The 19,417-nt window shown below is 44.4% G+C and overlaps 2 protein-coding genes across 4 annotated transcripts in view; both read right to left on the bottom strand.

Annotated features, from left to right (window-relative positions):
• Positions 1-19,417, bottom strand: part of LOC132395770 (DENN domain-containing protein 2C-like) — a 184,458-nt gene that overhangs the window by 64,015 nt on the left and 101,026 nt on the right. For both annotated transcript variants that reach the window (XM_059972779.1, XM_059972780.1), the window contains exons 6-7: positions 11,913-12,104; positions 8,351-8,447 (exon numbers count right to left, since the gene is read on the bottom strand). In XM_059972779.1, coding sequence (XP_059828762.1) covers positions 8,351-8,447; positions 11,913-12,104 — 289 coding nt within the window. The remainder of the gene's footprint in view (positions 1-8,350; positions 8,448-11,912; positions 12,105-19,417) is intronic.
• LOC132395771 (uncharacterized) lies at positions 1,447-8,009 on the bottom strand. 2 transcript variants are annotated; one of them, XR_009512737.1, is made up of 2 exons: positions 2,405-8,009; positions 1,447-2,126 (listed from the first exon to the last, which is right to left on the bottom strand). XR_009512737.1 is itself a non-coding variant. In XM_059972781.1 (2 exons), exon 2 carries the CDS (start codon positions 5,974-5,976, stop codon positions 2,806-2,808), a length of 3,171 nt encoding a protein of 1,056 aa, XP_059828764.1. In that variant the 5' UTR covers positions 5,977-6,143; positions 6,422-8,009; the 3' UTR covers positions 1,447-2,805. The 2 variants fall into 2 exon arrangements, 1 of the variants encoding a protein (XP_059828764.1); XM_059972781.1 differs by having other exon boundaries at positions 1,447-6,143; positions 6,422-8,009.

The raw sequence follows: 19,417 nt of genomic DNA, 5'->3' as shown, positions 1-19,417 counted from the left end.
TCTTGGAACCTAGGGGCGGGACCGCAACACGCACGGGCTGGCTCGTCAGCTCCATGGCCGACCAAACTTCACCACCAGCTAAATCATTACCCAGAAGGATGTCTACGTCAGTTCTCGGAGATTCTGATCGCACCCCTATTTCAACTGGTCCAGATACCAGCTCACAATTTATAATGATCCTATGCAAAGGCACTGCTTCTGTCCCTTTTCCTATGCCTCTCAAAGCTACCTCTCCAGTCTCGGGTCCAAAATCCAGTACCTTACTGTGAATCAATGACTGCTCAGCTCCAGTGTCCCTCCAGATCCGCACTGGAACTGGTGTTTCTCCCTCTTTCACAGACACGGCTCCTTCTGAAATAAATTTCTCACGCCCCTCTCGTATTCTACCTACCTGGGGCTTTCTCGTCGATTTACTGATCACTGCAATACATCCCGTAGGGACTGCTGCTTTCCCTTTTCCTGTCTCCTTCCTCGGAGCAAAGCCTTTAGATGCAATATGACCCCCCTTTCCACAATTAAAACAGGTCAAGTCAGGACCCCTCCTGCCGTCTTGCCTTTCCTCCTCCTTATTTTTACCACTAGCTCCCGGCTGGATCTCTGCCTCAGCCAGCGGGCTTTCTCTACCATTCCCACGGTCTTTCTGGTAACTTTTACTCGAGGATAACTTGTGGGTTAGGGCATATTCATCTGCGAACCTAGCAAATTTGGATATGGACTTATTTGGCTTCTCGTTCAAATACATCCGGATATCACCCGAAACCTTTAAATAACCTTTAAACCTTTAAATTCCTCAATCAGAATTAACTCCCAGAGACACCAAAAATCTTCTTCCACCATTTCTGCTGCACACCAACGATCCAAGAGCACACCCTTCTCATAGGCAAACTCTGCATACGTCTGATTCCACACTTTCTTTAAATTTCTGAACTTTTGTCTATAGGCCTCAGGTACCAATTCGTAGGCCCGAAGAATGGCCTCTTTTACTCCATCATAATTCTCAGACTCCTCCTCCTCCATGGACAACGCCGCATATGCCCGTTGTGCCTTCCCTTTTAACACACTTTGTAACAACGCCTAATGTAGATAAGCCTACAAGAGGAGAGGCTGTACGTGATCTGATATTGGGAAAAGAAGCTGGTCAGGTGTTGGATCTCATGGTGGGAGAGCATTTTGGAGATATTGATCACAATTCTATCTCCTTTACCATACTTTGTGCCCCCAGTTTTATAAGCCCCTAGTAAGGTCAACCCTCAGCTGCCTTCACTACAGGGAAAGCAGTCCAAGCCTATCCAAACTCCAGCTCTCCTATCCATCTAACACTTTTTTTCTGCATGCTCTCTAATTTAATCACATCCTTGTTCAGACTGTAAGAAACTGGAGCAGCACTGGGCCAATCAGCCCATCTAGTCTGCTCTGCCGTTTCATCATGGCCGATTTATTATCCCCCGGACCCCATTCCCCTGCCTTCACCCCGCCAGCTTTGATCTCTTACTGATCAATAAACTATCGACCTCCACTTTAACACAGTAACACATAATTTTAGAATGCTTAAATCTTTTTTAAACATTTAAAAAGTTTTTATTAAAATTAATGTTAACAGCTCAAAATATTCTGAATATCAGAAACGTTCAAAGATATTTACAATTTAGCATCTTTATAACCATATAACAATCACAGCACAGAAACAGGCCATCTCGGCCTTCCTAGTCCGTGCCGAACTCTTAATCTCACCTAGTCCCACCTATCCACACTCAGCCCATAACCCTCCACTCCTTTCCTGTCCATATACCTATCCAATTTTACCTTAAATGACACAACTTAACTGGCCTCTACTACTTCTACAGGAAGCTCATTCCACACAGCTATCACTCTCTGAATAAAGAAATACCCCTCGTGTTTCCCTTAAATTTCTGCCCCCAACTCTCAAATCATGTCCTCTCGTTTGAATCTCCCCTACTCTCAATGGAAACAGCCTATTCACGTCAACTCTATCTATCTGTAACGTTCTCCTTCGGGTGTAACGAAACGCCGAATTTAACGTCCGGATAAACCACAGTTAATAAGAACCAGATCGCAGTAAGATTAACCATTTACTGTTCACTCTTCACATTAACATATGGTGAAAACTGTTGATAAAACAATACAAGATTGATACAGTATTTGTTCCTTCCTTAATATCACATTTCAAGTGTAAATACTTGCAAAGGTGACTATAACTACATTACACTAAGGTGCAGTATACAGGGAGAGTTTACCTGCTCCATTGACTACTTTAAATACACTTCCATGCAAACTATCCGCGACTCTTTAACTAACGAAAGCATAAACATTATCTACCGTCGTTACCTCTAACAGGATCAGCATTAACATCTTAGTTCAATATATCGATTATCTATTAACTTACAGCGTTGCTCTCACTGTGATTTCTCATGCCTGCAAAACTGCTTGTGCTCAGGTGAGCCTCGTGGAAAGCCCCCACCCTCGCGCTAATTTCAAACCGGTGTTTTCCCACAAGACGCGGCGAAACCGGATGTGACGTCATCGCATGCCGATATATTTTACATGCAATGAATATACTTTAAACACTTCTAATTCTAACTAGAAAATACTATTGAATGAATTACTAAGCGAAAATATTATAAACTAAATAACTGTCGTAAAGACAGCACACTCCCCGCTTGACCTTCGTAAGGTCACAATGAGCAGAGTACAAAACTTAGTCTCTTAATCAGTCATTGGGTAGAAGTAGAATAACTTCTGTAACTGGCCCTTGGTAAATTTTCACATCGCCTTGGTCGGTAGTCTTCAATTCGATCTTCCTGACATGTCCATCCTCGATAGGGAATGTAGCAGTGATTCTGGCCGTTGGCCAGCTGTTGCGGGTGATCTGCTTGTCCCTGAGCAGGACGAAGTCTCCAACTTGAAGATTCCTACGGGTTCTGTCCACTTTCGTCTCTGTTGCAACGAGGGTAGATATTTCTGTCTCCAGCGGGACCAGAACTGATTTGCCAGAGCCTGGACTTGTCTCCATTGCTTTGTGTACAAATTCTTGTCTGAGAAGTCTCCTGGTGGAGGAGGTGCTCCTGCCTTCTGCGTAAGGAGCGTTGATGGCGAAAGTATAAAGGGGTTTTCTGGGTCAGAAGACACAGGTAGGAATGATTGTGCGTTTATAATGGCTGTGACCTCTGCCATTAGGGTGCACAGTACCTCGTGAGCCAATCGGGTGTGTTGCTGCATCTCAGGTTTCCTTTTCCGGGTTTTCCGTAAGGACGTGAACCGTTTGACTGCCTGCTCTTTGTTATCTGGTGAGCGCTGGCATGGTTCTCTGATAGGCAATGGGGCAACCCCATTATTTGCTTCATCTCTGAAGACCTTGGTGTCTTCGGTTTTTAAAGAAATGGTATCTTGAGCTGATTGTGCAAGTTTGTCGTCATACTTCGTTAGAGCGAAGACTGACTGGCCCAGCGACTCGTCGCTTGCCTCGCGCTTGTTAACGCCTTGTTGTGCTTCCTTGATGCACGGGACACTCGGGCAGGGTCGAAAGATTGAATGGCGGCCACTCTCTAGCACATTGGTCTTGAGTGTGCCGACCGTCGGTTTGTGTACGTCACCGAGACACACCTCTCCTATCACCACCCAGCCCAGATCCAGACGTTGCGCGAAGGGGGCGTTGAGTGGTCCATTGATCTGCTGCCTAACCTTGTGTACCTGGATAACATCTCTTCCTAATAGCAGGAGTATTTCCGCTTTCGGATCCAGTTCTGGGATGTGTTTGGCGATGTGGTGGAGATGCGGCTGGTGTAGCACCGCACTTGGTGTCGGGATCCCAGCGCGGTTATTCATGATTTCATTGCACTCTAAGAGCGGAGGGAGACAGATGACGACTTTACCATCCAGGGACTCGATCTGGATGCCTTCTGCCTTCCTTCCTTGGGTTTTCATGTTGCCTGAGCAAGTTTTGAGGTAGTATGGGAACCGCTCACTCTCAATGTTGAACAATTTAAAGAACTCTGGACTGACTAGTGAACGATTGCTCTGATCGTCCAGAATCACATAGGCTTTGATGGCCTTGTCTTTGGCTCCTTTAGGGTACACCTTAGTGAGGCAGATCTTGGAACAAGAACGACTTGACTGAGCTTGACCGCAAACTTCTGTACAGTTCGTGCTGACAGCTATTGACCTAGAGTGAGCCTCTCCCTCCCCGCCGTCCTGTTGTGGGGGTGAAGGAGCGCTCTCGGTTTGTGGTGACAGGTCGGGATGCATGGCCTCGACGTGATCTGGGCTGCCACATTCCGGACACTTCACGGCGATCGTACACTCTCTGGCGAGGTGAGAGGTTGAGGAACAACATCTAAAACATATTCTTTTCTCCTTGAGAAGAGCCGTCCTCTCTTCAAGGGGTTTTTCCCTAAACATTCTGCATGCTTTCAGGGGGTGAGGTTTGTTATGCAATGGACAATACTTGCCAGGGTCGTTGTTAGTTGTAAGGGCTTCGGTCTTGAGCACTGACACGGGTTTATCAATGTTGAAAACATTCGAAACGGATCTGCCTGGCTTGGTGTAAATCGAACCGCTTCCTGGACCTACAAGGCTAGGGTCGTTTCGCCTCTTCGCCTCCTTGCACACAAACCTAGTGAGGAGCTCAAAGGGAGGAAATCGACCATCGTGGTCTTCCTTGTACTCTGAGGCAACAGTCAGCCACTTGTCCTGCAGCCCAAATGGAAGTTTGTCCACAATTGGTCTAATCCCGGATGGAGTATCTAGGAATACTAAACCAGCTGAATAGCCATCTTCTTTGGCGCCTTGGATCTCCATGAGTAAATCTCCGAATTCTCTTAACTTAAAGTGATCTTTGGCTGACACCTTAGGAAAGTTTCCCAGACGTCGATATAGCGCCGCTTCAATAATGTCAGGGGCCCCATATCTCTCCCAAAGTCTCTCCCACGCTTCGCTTAAGGCTAGCTCAGGTTTGTTGATGTACACTGAACGCATGCGTCTCACCTGGTCGCGTGATTCTTTCCCCAGCCATTTCGCCATAAGGTCCAACCTTTGGGTTGCACTGAGCTGGACCCCGTCAATCACGTTGGTGAATGTGGAGAGCCAAGCATGGTAATTTTCGGGTTTATCGTCAAACTGGTACAGTCCCGAAGTGACGAGATCCCGTCGTGCTAAATACTGCAGCGTGGGATCGGCTGCAAGCGGCATGCGGGCTGGAGAAGTACGTTGGCGCCCATATGACTGAGAACGCACGTTTCTCATGGAATTTGCCATCCTGGATTCAACCTCCGCGTCTCTTCGCATCGAACTTTGTAACTTTGGTGTCAAAGTATATCGGTTGTCAGCTCTTTCATTCTTGACTTCATCGCGGGGCCGCGAGGGTAAATTCTCTTCCTCGTAGCTGGGGAAGTTATCGAATAGGTATGGAGAGGGGAGACGAGCCTGCCTGTCTGCTTGATATTGTACATAGTCGCTCGTGCGTTCCAGTCTGGTCCTTTCCAAAGCAGAACTTGTTTCGGTCAGATCACGCGACCCTTCAGCTTCTTCTATGTACTCTGCTTCCACCCTGGCAGCTTCTCCTTCTCCTTCTAGCTGCAGCACATGCAACTCTGTCGATATTTTTGTCATTTCCAACTGGGTTTCGGCTTCTCTGGCGGCCTCTTCTCTTTGTCTGGCAGCCTCTTCTCTTTGTCTGGCAGCCTTTTCGGCTTCTTTGGTGGCCAGTTTCATTTTCAAAACTGCCTCTTGTTTGGCGTAATGCAGTCGCACCTTGGCAGCTTCTGCCTTGGCTCTTGCCTGTGTGGACTTACTTGATGTCGTTCTACTGCCCTTGTCGCTGGGCGCCATCGACTTGATCCCGGATCGAGCTGACATTGCAGCACTTGGAACACCTGATAACGCCTGGGTGGGCTTACTTGATGTCGGTTTACTGCCCTTGTCGCTGGGCGGCGTCGACTTGATGCTGGATTGAGCTGACATTGCAGCACTTGAAACACCTGATAATGCCGCTTTTTCACTGTAACGTTCTCCTTCGGGTGTAACGAAACGCCGAATTTAACGTCCGGATAAACCACAGTTAATAAGAACCAGATCGCAGTAAGATTAACCATTTACTGTTCACTCTTCACATTAACATATGGTGAAAACTGTTGATAAAACAATACAAGATTGATACAGTATTTGTTCCTTCCTTAATATCACATTTCAAGTGTAAATACTTGCAAAGGTGACTATAACTACATTACACTAAGGTGCAGTATACAGGGAGAGTTTACCTGCTCCATTGACTACTTTAAATACACTTCCATGCAAACTATCCGCGACTCTTTAACTAACGAAAGCATAAACATTATCTACCGTCGTTACCTCTAACAGGATCAGCATTAACATCTTAGTTCAATATATCGATTATCTATTAACTTACAGCGTTGCTCTCACTGTGATTTCTCATGCCTGCAAAACTGCTTGTGCTCAGGTGAGCCTCGTGGAAAGCCCCCACCCTCGCGCTAATTTCAAACCGGTGTTTTCCCACAAGACGCGGCGAAACCGGATGTGACGTCATCGCATGCCGATATATTTTACATGCAATGAATATACTTTAAACACTTCTAATTCTAACTAGAAAATACTATTGAATGAATTACTAAGCGAAAATATTATAAACTAAATAACTGTCGTAAAGACAGCACACTATCCCTCTCAAAATTTTAAATACCTCGATCAAATCCCCCCTCAACCTTCTACGCTCCAATGAATAGAGACCTAACTTGTTCAACCTTTCTCTGTAACTTAAGTGCTGAAACCCAGGTAACATCCTAGTAAATCGTCTCTGCACTCTCTAATTTATTGATATCTTTCCTATAATTCGGTGATCAGAACTGTACACAATTGACCAGAACTGTACACAAATCTTTGGTAATTAAAATAGCAGTCTTCCCCCCGTTTTTAACCCGAGAACAATGGACAAATACCTGTTGGCACGAAGGATTTTGGTGAAGCTTGGGACAAGCCGTACTCTGTGGAAACCACATTAAGTTGTGCATTGAATGAGATTACTTGCAACTGACCACAGTTCCTGGGTCATTACCATACAAGATTAAAGATCACACCATCCGACAATGCAGGAGCTCCACCAGCAGGCACACACACACAACCACCCCGTCAGTGAGCACCCATCTGATGTGCGAAGGTCAACCTCTGCCTGCGTTGTGGGAAAAGTTCACAGGAGGGTTTAAACTGGTCGTCTCCTGAGTCAAACTTGTAGCATTAGCTGCTGCCACGATAGTACTGTTGGTCACACCATTCCATTGACTTGGTTTCCACCTGCGGTTCAAACGTACTATTACACCGTGGGTCCGTTTGATCGCTGGCCGTAGACACACAGCAAGAGCCAGGGCACCTGCTGCCAGGATAAGTTGCTGCTTTATTGTCTGCAAAGCAGTGGATATGGCCCAAACCATCATGGGTTAAGCCCTCCCAACTTAACACTGTGGCTGGAAAGTTGTATCCGTCAGCAGAGATCCCCACCACCCAAGAGACGCTCTCTTCTCATTGCAGCCATCAGGAAGAAGGTACAGGAGCCTCAGGACTCACACACCAGGTTCAGGAACTGTTACTGCCCCTCAACCAATTCACTCAACTTCACTTGCCCGTCATTGAAATGTTCCCACAGCTTTTGAACTCACTCTCAAGAACTCTTCATTTCATGTTCTCAATATTTATTGCGTAATTATTCATTATTTCTTTCTTTTTGCATTTGCACAGTTTGTTGTCTGATTGAATGCCCTATTTGGGTGGTCTTTCATTGACTCTGTTATAATTATTATTCTTAGATTTATTGGGTATGCCCACAAGACAATGAATCTCAGGATTGTATACGGTGACATATATGTACTTTGATAACAAATTTACTTTAGACTGCAAGAATACTCAGTTCAAAGCACTTGTCGTTGAGAGTTCTGAGATTCTGAATTACTACTACTGATCAGCTTTCTCAGCCTGTTCCTTTTAGACAGTTTCCTGACAACCTACCAAATACAACACACCACTCTCGGAAGTGGCAATCTGTCATTGTTCTGTTCAATAATAAACTAGATCCTGCTGAATAAGTAGGAGCACCACAAATTGCCACAGTGAATGGAATTTACTCTGTTGAATAAAAAGGAAACTAGAAATATTTAATATAAAAGTGTCTTCTAGATTATCTAAATTATCACTTAAGTAGATTGTCATTGAGAAATTGTTTACACGTACTTTTAAAAATTCCAATGTGTGACACAAAATCCAGAGTCACTGGATTTTTATGATTTAGTCAGAAACTTTCAGTATAAACTTGCAAGCACAGACTTTGTACCTTTCTGTGGTGTGGATTCTGGTCCTGTGAACGCCACAGCCTTCACCTTTTTCTTTCCTCTTTTTGCATCATATGCTGCCTGGATCTTCAGAACCAGCTGGAAGAAAATGACATCCGTCACTCACCAGAGCATTGCTGTCTGTTCCAGCCGCTAGAGACCGTGGAACGCAGGGGACCAGTAAGGTATGGTGTTGCACATGCCGAAGACTCTATCCAGTGTGGTACTTACAGTCGAGCAGTGATTGCTCCCCATAAAAAGTACAAGATACAGTGCTGTAGTTTTCTCCCCAACACCAGAGCAAATATAAAAACAAACTTCTGGATGAACTCAGAGCGTTGAGCATCTGTGGGGAAAGAGAAACTGCTGATATTTAAGATCTTTATTCAGATTAATTCCTCTTCTACTGATGCTCGACCCAGAGTTTCTCCAGCAGTTTATTTGCTATAGATTTGAGCATCACCAATCACACTAAACCAATGAGATTATGGCATTCCACAAATACTGGAGACTGTTTATTGTGGGGTAAAACACAAACTGCCACACTTCCGAAAAACACAGGTGTGTACCTCTGACCTAGTGCGTTGCACAATGCTAGGTGTAATCATCATAAGCACTGTGCTTAAAATTTAGACGTCTTAATTTCGACAGCTTCCTGACAACACACCAAGCACAGTGCACAACCTTCTGATGGCAATTATTTTAAGTGACAATCTGTCGCTGTTCTCCTAAAGTTGAAGGTACAACAATCCAGTGTACGCTGGACTTGGCAATGCTGAACCAGCAAATTTTCCAGATGATCACTTTTCAGAAAATTGGTCAACTTGAAGGTCACTGTGGTCATCTGTGCATGAAGCCGAACAATTCACTCGTTTGTTATGAGTCGTTTTGTAAGACGTGGGTGATCATGGTCTTTCCATGACCCCAATTACTGCAGAAATTGCAGGGGCCTTGCAAGAGGAATTAAAAAAACCCTTAACCATAGGCAAGGTGTCAGAGAACTGGAGTATAGCCAACACTCCATTGTTCAAGAAAGCCCCTAAGAATAAGCTGGGAAATTATAGACCAGAGAGTCTGACATCAGTTGTGGGTAAATTATTTGAAGATATGCTAACAGATAGGATATATACAAGTATTTGGTTTTGAGCAAAGAACAATACAGCACAGAAACAGGCCATTCAGCCCACAAAGTTGTGCTGAACCAGCAAAAGGCAGATCAAAAACACCCTACACCCTGGCCATATCCCTCCAGTTTCCTCACATCCATGTGGCGATTCAAGCATCTCTTAAAAGCTCCCAATGTATTTACCTCTATCGCCATTCCAAGCAGCTCATTCCAGGCATCCATAACTCTCGAAGTAAAAACACTTATCTCTCACGCCCCCCCTTGAACCTAACCCCCCTCACCTCCAATGCATGTCCTCTGGTATTAGTCATATCTATCCTGGGAAACAGATACTCTGCCTCTCATAATCTCGTAAACCTCTATCAGATCTCTCCTCAGCCTCTGATGCTCCAGAGAAAACAACCCAAGTTTATCCAACCTCTCAAGATAGCACATGCCCTCTAAACCAGACAGCCTCCTCTTCTGTTCCCTCTCCAAAGCCTCAACATCTGTTCCAGATGTGGCCTATCAAGTTACAACACAACATCTTGACTTTTCAACTTAATGCCTCAACTAATAAAAGCAAGCATTCCATAAGCCTTCTGAACCGCCCTATCAACCTGTGTAGCCACTTTCAAGGGGCTATGAACTTGGATCCCAAGATCTCCCTGCTCAGCAACAAGAGTTAAGGACCTTGCCCTAACTGTCTCCCTGAATTTGCCCTGCTGAGATGCAACACCTCACATTTATCTGGGTTAAACTTCACCTGTCATTTCTCTGCCCTTATCTGCAACTGATCTATATCACGCTGCATTCTTTGCCAGTCCTCTACACCATCCACAACCCCAGCAAGCTTGGTATCATCCACAAACTTAATAACTCATCCATCTCCATTTTCAGCTGGGTCATTTCCATACGTCACAAACACCAGAGGTCCCAGCGGAACTCCACTAAATACAAACCTCCAGCTCGAGTAACTCCCTTCAACCCCTACTCCCTGTCTTTGTGCAAGCCAGTTCCGAATCCAAACAGCTAACTGGCCCCATGCATCTTAATCTTCTGGATATGATATGCTCCTTTATGCATGATAGGTCGTGTCTAACCAATCTTGGAATTTTTCAAGGAGGTTACCAGGGAAGCTGGTAAAGGAAAGGCAGTGGATATTGCGGGTGCATGGATTTCAGCGAGGATTTGACAAGGTCCCTCACGCATGGAGGCTGGTCTTGAAGGTTCAGTTACTTGGCATTCAGGGTGAAGTAGTAAGCTGGATTAGACATTAACTTAGTGGAAGAACTCAGAGTCATATGAGATGTCACCTCTCTGAAGGGAGGCCACAGGCATCGCTGTTCGTCATCTATATCAATACTGTGGATGATAATGTGGTTAAACGGATCAGCAAGTTTGTGGATGATGCGAAGATTTGGGGTTTAATGGATAACCAGGAAGGCCATGAAAGCTTGAAATGGGATCTAAACCAGCTGCAAAAGAAGTGGGCTGAAAAATGGCAGATGGAGGCAAGTGTGAGGTGTTGTAACGTGGAAGGACAAACCGGGAGAGGACATACATGATGAAGAGTACGGCATTGAGGAGTGCAGTAGAAAAAGCAGGATCTGAGAAAGGAGATCCATAATTCCTAGAAAGTAGTGTCACAGGCAGATAGTGTCGTAAAGAGAGCTTTTGGCAAATTGGCCTTCATAAATCGAACTGAGTACAGGAGTTGTTGGGATGTTATGTTGAAGTTGGGCAAAACAATGGCCAGGCCAAATTGGTCACCTGACTACAGTGAAGCTATCAATTAGATTGAAAGAAAGTAACAGAAAACGTACACAAAGATGTTGCTGGGAGTTGAGGACCTAAGTTATAGGAAAAGGTTGAATAGGTTGGACACTTTTCTCTGGAGTCTAGGAGATTGAGGGGAGATTTGATAGAGATATACAAAATCAGGAGGAGTACAGTAGTCTTCTTCCACTGAGATTGAGTGAGACTAGAACTAGAGGTCATAGGTGAAAGGTGACATATTTAAAGGGAAACTGAGGGAGAAGTGATGGAAATGTGGATTGAGCTGCTGGTGGAAGTGGTGGATCTGGATGAATGTCTACATTTAAGAGGTTTGGATAAGTATATTGATGAGAGGGGTATGGAGGACTCTGGTTCAGGTGTGAGTTGACGGGTCTAGGCAGAGCAACAGTTCAGTACAGACTAAATGGACCGAATGGCCCATTTCTGTGCTGTGGTGCTTTATGACTCTGTGACCAGATGTTATTCCACATTAATCAGCACTTTAAGATATTCGAATAGTACCATGTTCCGGTGAACCCTGATTTGGAACAGAGGATGGCGAATGGTGCCTCAGTAAGAGACAATCTTACTTGATGAATATGATTCTAAAACATAGCTGAATAGTGGATTATTGGAGATCTGCTGTATAAACAAGCAACCAGATTGCACAATTAACTCACCAAAGGGATCTTCTTTCGTTTTTTCACAAACACATCTCCACTGACAGAATCCTCAGGGATGCCCGGCACAGACAGGGGACTGGAGCGAAGCAGAGGTACTGTGCAGTCCTTACCGACCTTCCTCTGCTCTCCAGCTTTCAATGTTTTACTTTCCTGAGCTTGTCCCTGAAGACTGGGGGGCTTTGGTGGGAGCTGACGGGAGAGGAATAAATACACAAACATTACGTTGAGATTGCCCATTCCTGACCTGAAAGAGCTGGGAGAAAGCACCATCTAATAAGGTAACTTTCCTTTGCACATACTTAAATACCCATCTAAAATTTTTCTGGGCAAGCAGTTTGCTCGAGTTTAACACAGTCTTTTCCACATAGAAACATAGAAAATAGGTGCAGGAGTAGGCCATTCGGCCCTTCAAGCCTGCACCGCCATTCAGTATGATCATGGCTGATCATCCAACTCAGAACCCTGGACCTGCTTTCTCTCCATACCCCCCGATCCCTTTAGCCACAAGGGCCATATCTAACTTCCTCTTAAATATAGCCAATGAACCAGCCTTAACTGGTTCCTGTGACAGAGAATCCCACAGATTCACCACTCTCTGTGTGAAGAAGTTTTTCTTCATCTCGGTCCTAAAAGGCTTCCCCTTTATCCTTAAACTGTGACCCCTCGTTCTGGACTTCCCCAACATCGGAAACAATAGACAATAGGTGCAGAAGTAGACCATTCGGCCCTTCGAGCCTGCACTGCCATTTTGAGTTCATGGCTGATCATCTACTATTAATACCCGGTTCCTGCCTTGTCCCCATATCCCTTGATTCCCCTATCCATAAGATACCTATCCAGCTCCTTCTTGAAAGCATCCAGAGAATTGGCCTCCACTGCCTTCCGAGGCAGTGCATTCCAGACCCCCACAACTCTCTGGGAGAAGAAGTTTTTCCTTAACTCTGTCCTAAATGACCAACCCCTTATTCTCAAACCATACCCTCTGGTACTAGACTCTCCCAGCATCTGGGGCATATTTCCTGCCTCTATCTTGTCCAATCCCTTAATAATCTATATGTTGCAATCAGATCCCCTCTCAATCTCCTTAATTCCAGCGTGTACAAACCCAATCTCTCTAACCTCTCTGCGTAAGACAGTCCGGACATCCCAGGAATTAACCTCGTGAATCTACGCTGCACTTCCTCTACAGCCAGGATGTCCTTCCTTAACCCTGGAGACCAAAACTGCACACAATACTCCAGGTGTGGTCTCACCAGGGCTCTGTACAAATGCAAGAGGATTTCCTTGCTCTTGTGCCCAATTCCCTTTGTAATAAGGGCCAACATTCCATTAGCCTTCTTCACTGCCTGCTGCACTTGCTCATTCACCTTCAGTGACTGATGAACAAGGACTCCTAGATCTCCTTGTATTTCTCCCTTATCTAACTTTACACCGTTCAGATAATAATCTGCCTTCCTGTTCTTACTCCCAAAGTGGATAACCTCACACTTATTCACATTAAACGTCATCTGCCAAGTATCTGCCTACTCACTCAGCCTATCCAAGTCACCCTGAATTCTCCTAACATCCTCATCACATGTCACACTGCCACCCAGCTTAGTATCATCAGCAAACTTGCTGACGTTATTCTCAATGCCTTCATCTAAATCGTTGACGTAAATTGTAAACAGCTGTGGTCCCAATACTGAGCCCTGTGGCACCCCACAAGTCACCACCTGCCATTCCAAGAAACACCCATTCACCGCTACCCTTTGCTTTCTATCTGCCAACCAGTTTTCTATCCATGTCAATGTCTTCCCCCCAATGCCGTGAACTTTGATTTTACCCACCAATCTCCTATGTGGGATCTTATCAAATGCCTTCTGAAAATCGGGGTACACTACGTCCACTGGATCTCCCTTGTCTAACTTCCTGGTTACAACCTCGAAAAACTCCAATAGATTAGTCAAGCATGATTTACCAATGCTGTCCAATCCCTTTAGAATTTTATACGTTTCAATAAGATCCCCCCTCAATCTTCTAAATTCCAGTGAGTATAAGCCTAGTCGATCCAGTCTTTCTTCATTTGAAAGTCCTGCCATCCCAGGAATCAATCTGGTGAACCTTCTCTGTACTCCCTCTATGGCAAGAAAGTCTTTCCTCAGATTAGGGGACCAAAACTGCACACAATATTCTAGTTTGCTGTCTCACCAAGGCCTTGTACAACTGCAGTAGAACCTCCCTGCTCCTGTACTCAAATCCTTTTGCTATGAATGGCAACATACCATTTGCCTTTTTCACCGCCTGCTGTACCTGCATGCCCACCTTCAATGACGGGTGTACAATGACACCCAGGTCTCATTGCATCTTCCCTTTTCTTAATCAGCCACCGTTCAGATAATAATCTGTTTTCCTGTTCTTGCAACCAAAGTGGATAACCTCACATTTATCCGCATTAAATTGCATCTGCCATGAATTTGCCCACTCACCTAACCTATCCAAGTCACCCTGCATTCTCTTAGCATCCTCCTCACAATTAACACCACCACCCAGCTTCGTGTCATCCGCAAACTTGGAGATGCTGCATTTAATTCCCTCGTCTAAATCATTAATATATATTGTAAACAGCTGGGGTCCCAGCACTGAGCCTTGTGGTACCCCACTAGTCACTGCCTGCCATTCTGAAAAGGTCCCGTTTACTCCCACTCTTTGCTTCCTGTCTGCCTACCAATTCTCTATCCACATCAATACCATACCCCCAATACCGTGTGCTTTAAGTTTGCACACTAATCTCCTGTGTGGGACCTTGTCAAAAGCCTTTTGAAAATCTAAATATACCACATCCACTGGCTCTCCCCTATCCACTCTACTAGTTATATCTTCAAAAAATTCTGTAAGATTCATCAGACATGATTTTCCTTTCACAAATCCATGCTGATTTTGTCCGATGATTTCACCTCTTTCCAAATGTGCTGTTATCATATCTTTGATAACCCACTCTAGCATTTCCCCCACCACCGATGTCAGACTAACCGGTCTATAATTCCCCGGTTTCTTTCTCCCTCCTTTTTTAAAAAGTGGGGTTACATTAGCCACCCTCCAATCCTCAAGAACTAATCCAGAATCTAAGGAGTTTTGAAAAATTATCACTAATGCATGCACTATTTCTTGGGCTACTTCCTTAAACACTCTGGGATGCAGACCATCTGGCCCTGGGGATTTATCTGCCTTTAATCCCTTCAATTTACCTAACACCACTTCCCTACTAACATGTATTTCCCTCAGTTCCTCCATCTCACTAGACCCTCGGTCCCTTACTATTTCCGGAAGATTATTTATGTCCTCCTTAATGAAGATAGAACCAAAGTAGTTATTCAATTGGTCTGCCATGTCTTTGTTCCCTATGATCAATTCACCTGTATCTGACTGTAAAGGACTTACATTTGTCTTGACCAATCTTTTTCTTTTCACGTATCTATAAAAGCTTTTACAGTCAGTTTTTATGTTCCCTGCCAGCTTTCTCTCATAATCTTTTTTCCCTTTCCTAATTAAGCCCTTTGTCCTCCTCTGCTGGTCTCTGAATTTCTCCCAGTCCTCAGGTGTGCTGCTCTTTTTTTGCTAATTTATATGGTTCTTCTTTGCACTTGATACTATCCCTAATTTCCCTTGTCAGCCACGGGTGCACTACCTTCCCTGGTTTATTCTTTTGCCAAACTGGGATGAAAAATTGTTGTAGTTCATCCATGCGATCTTTAAATGCTTGCCATTGCATATCCACCGTCAACCCTTTTAAGTATCATTTGCCAGTCTATCTTAGCCAATTCACGTCTCCTACCTTCAAAGTTACCCTTCTTTAAGTTCAGAACCTTTAAGTTTCTGAATTAACTATGTCACTCTCCATCTTAACGAAGAATTTCACCATATTATGGTCACTCTTACCCAAGGGGCCTCGCATGACAAGATTGCTAACTAACCCTTCCTCGTTGCTCAATACCCAATCTAGAATGGCCTGCTCTCTAGTTGGTTCCTCGACATGTTGGTTCAGAAAACCATCCCGCATACATTCCAAGAAATCCTCTTCCTCAGCACCCTTACCAATTTGGTTCACCCAATCTATAAGTAGATTGAAGTCACCCATTATAACTACGGTTCCTTTATTGCACGCATTTCTAATTTCCTGTTTAATGCCATCCCCAACCTCACTACTACTGTTAGGTGGCCTGTACACAACTCCCACCAGTGTTTTCTGCCCCTTAGTGTTATGCAGCTCTACCTATATCGATTCCACATCCTCCAGGCTAATGTCCTTCCTTTCTATTGCGTTAATCTCCTCTCTAACCAGCAATGCTACCCCACCTCCTTTTCTTTCCTGTCTATTCCTCCTGAATATTGAATATCCCTGGATGTTGAGCTCCCATCCTTGGTCACCCTGGAGCCATGTCTCTGTGATCCCAACTATATCATATTCATTAATAACTAGCTGCACATTCAATTCATCCACCTTGTTACAAATGCTCCTCGCATTGACACACAAAGCCTTCAGGCTTGTTTTTACAACACTCTTAGCCCTTATACAATTATGTTGAAAAGTGGCTCTTTTTGCTTTTTGCCCTGGATTTGCCTGCCTGCCACTTTTACTTTTCACCTTACTACTTTTTGCTTCTACCCTCATTTAACACCCCTTTGTCTCTCTGCACTTGTTCCCATCCCCCTGTCACATTAGTTTAAAGCCTCCTGAACAGCAGTAGCAACATTTTAAAGTCAGTCACGATACTGTGGTCATTAAACAGAATCAGTGTCTCAAAACAAAGTGGTAGTTATACACTGTCACTAGTAAAGTGTGTAAGCCACGCTGGTAGCAGGCTCGCTCCCACTGCTTCTGGATGCAGCTTGTTGAGTTCACACCCAGCATTTCTGAGCAGGGTCACTTCTGCTGTACTGTTTACAGTCTGTCCATTGCAGCTCATGGTAGCTAATTCAGACCCACCAATTACTCAATAAGACAGCAACTGATCCCACTCTTAATCCTACGTACCTTGGTTTGCTCTGTAACTATCACTATCCCTGGCTAACACAAAAGTAGCAATGTTTGCTAACCACAACAGCCTGCTTAAGACCATCCAATTTCCAAATACCTTTTACAATAAATAAATATTAGCTCTATTTGTCACACGCATATCAAAACATACAATGAAGTGCATTGTTTATGTCAACAACCAACACAGCTCGAGGAAGTGCTGGGGACATCTTACAAGTGTCACCATCCACTCTGGCATCAACGTGCGCCCTGATATTATAGCTAGGGAGGAGGACGTCTTTAACTTTTAGGGTTGGATCCTTTTATTCTCGATTCCCCAAGCAGAAGGTACAACTTGTCTGCATTTCTTTGATCAATCGTATTCTTGGCAACATCTTACTCTCCAGTCAAAGTAGTCAAGTTCTGTGCCCTACGTACACAACATCAAGAATCCAGCTCCAATGAACCATAAGTGAGTCAATCACAAATCAAAAAGATTCAAGAATATTACAGATTTCAACTCCTGAATTTCTCTCCCCCTGATCCTGCCTCTCTCCTAGTCTGGATCCTGCAGTATTTTCTATTTCTTTTCCATTTTCTCATTTCCCTGAATCATCAGTTCCAACCAGAGAACCTACTTCCATCCTCATTTTCCTATTTCACTTAATTCTGACTATATTCTAACTCCACTTATACACCTCGAACACACCCATTTCACTTGCTAGTCTTTAATCCTGATTGTGAACCTAGACACCTTGCTCTAGCATCTTACCCTATTTATTTATGATCAACTTCTGGCCTGACACAGACCTTCAGATTTTTCCACTTCACCCTCTCAATCTAGCCTAAGCCTCAGTTATAATCAACTCCATCAGTGTCATCAGATCTATCAACAAAGGCACTGCTAGTGTTGCTTTGCTGACACACCTGTACATACGGAGCTCAAATCTCAGACACTTCCTCTTTGCACCGGACCAGAGCCCCACCACTAAACACCAGACCTTTGTTTCCAAATCACTTAACTCTGTTTCGAATGTGGAATCTTCCCCCAACCTTGACAATCAAAACACACATAGCCCAATTCTACTCCCTGCCCAAGATTCACAAGCAGGACCATCTTGAACTCCTTTTCAGTCTGTTCTCGCCCCACAGAGCACTTCTTCCTGATCAGTTCTTTCTCTCCTGTGTACACCTGAGTCCATTCGTTTATTATGTGCTGCGTCGTATGATGTGGCGATCATGGTCATTCCGTGACCATGACCGTTATTCTGTAGAATAATTTGCCAAGAACGATCATGGTCATTCCACGATCATGATTGCTCTTGGCAAATTATTCTACAGAAGTGGTTTGCCATTGCCTTCTTCTGGACAGTGTCTTTACAAGACGGGTGACTCCAGTCATTGTTAATACTCTTCAGAGATTGTCCGCCTTGCAACAGTGGTCCCACAACCAGGACTTGTGATGTGACCAGCTGCTCAAATGACCATCCACCACCTGCTCCTATGGCTTCACATGATCCTGTTCGGTGGGCTAAGCAGGTGCTACACCTTGCCCAAGGGTGACCTGCAGGCTAGCGGAGGGAAGGAGCACTTTACATCTCCTTTGGTAGGGACACATCTCACCCCGCTACCCTGCACCGACCTACACTCATCTCATTTCTGGTGTCCCCTACTACTTTAAAAGATTCTGGTGTCCAGGGCTGATCAAGCTGTTTTACCAAAATCCAATCCATCTATACATTCATCTCACCTTCTCTTCATTGTTGAACAGGGACCCAATCAACTCTCCTCACCTTTAGTGCAACTTAACAGCTGCCCTTTTATCTCTTCCCTTCTCACTGCTCGGACCCAAATGACTGCACTGCAGTTGAAGTGAGACCAATCTCCATCTTACACTACCTCACTGCACCCTCACCTCAGTCTTTGCCTGTTTTAGCTGCTACCATCGTTTGTGTCACTCAGAATTTATTTGGCTTCTATCCCATCACTGAGCTTTTCCTTTACTCTCTCAACTCCTCTATTTCCTCTCCTTTTATTTTAACCCATCTAATGAAAGGTCATCAACCCAAAATGACAACTTGGTCTTAACAGAAGCTGACTGGTGCAGTCAAGAGTAATACTGCAGGGAAACAGGAAATTTGGCCCAACCCGTCCATGCTAACCAAGACACCTATCTAAGCTAGTCCTATTCACCCACATCCCTCGAAACCAGGGGTTCCTAACCTTTGTTATATCATGGACAAATACCATTAAGCAAGGGGTCTGTGGACCCCAGGTTGGGAACCCTTGGTCTAAACCTATCCTACCTGCTTACCTGTCCAAATGTCTTTTAATGTTATTTTTCTTCCTTTCTTTTTAAATCTTTTTTATTAATTTTCAAACATAGGCATAATAACAACAGTAATAGAGAGATTGGAATACACAGTTAGTAAGCAGCATATACAAGTATACACTGTAGATAACACAAATGTACTAAGTCTCCTAAACTCATGATATATTTAACATG

This window comes from Hypanus sabinus, chromosome 6 (genome assembly GCF_030144855.1).
Source record: "Hypanus sabinus isolate sHypSab1 chromosome 6, sHypSab1.hap1, whole genome shotgun sequence".
NCBI classification, from domain to species: Eukaryota; Metazoa; Chordata; class Chondrichthyes; order Myliobatiformes; family Dasyatidae; genus Hypanus; species Hypanus sabinus.
The sequence above is the reverse complement of the archived record's forward strand: the minus strand, read 5'-3'. Positions and strand labels throughout refer to the sequence as shown.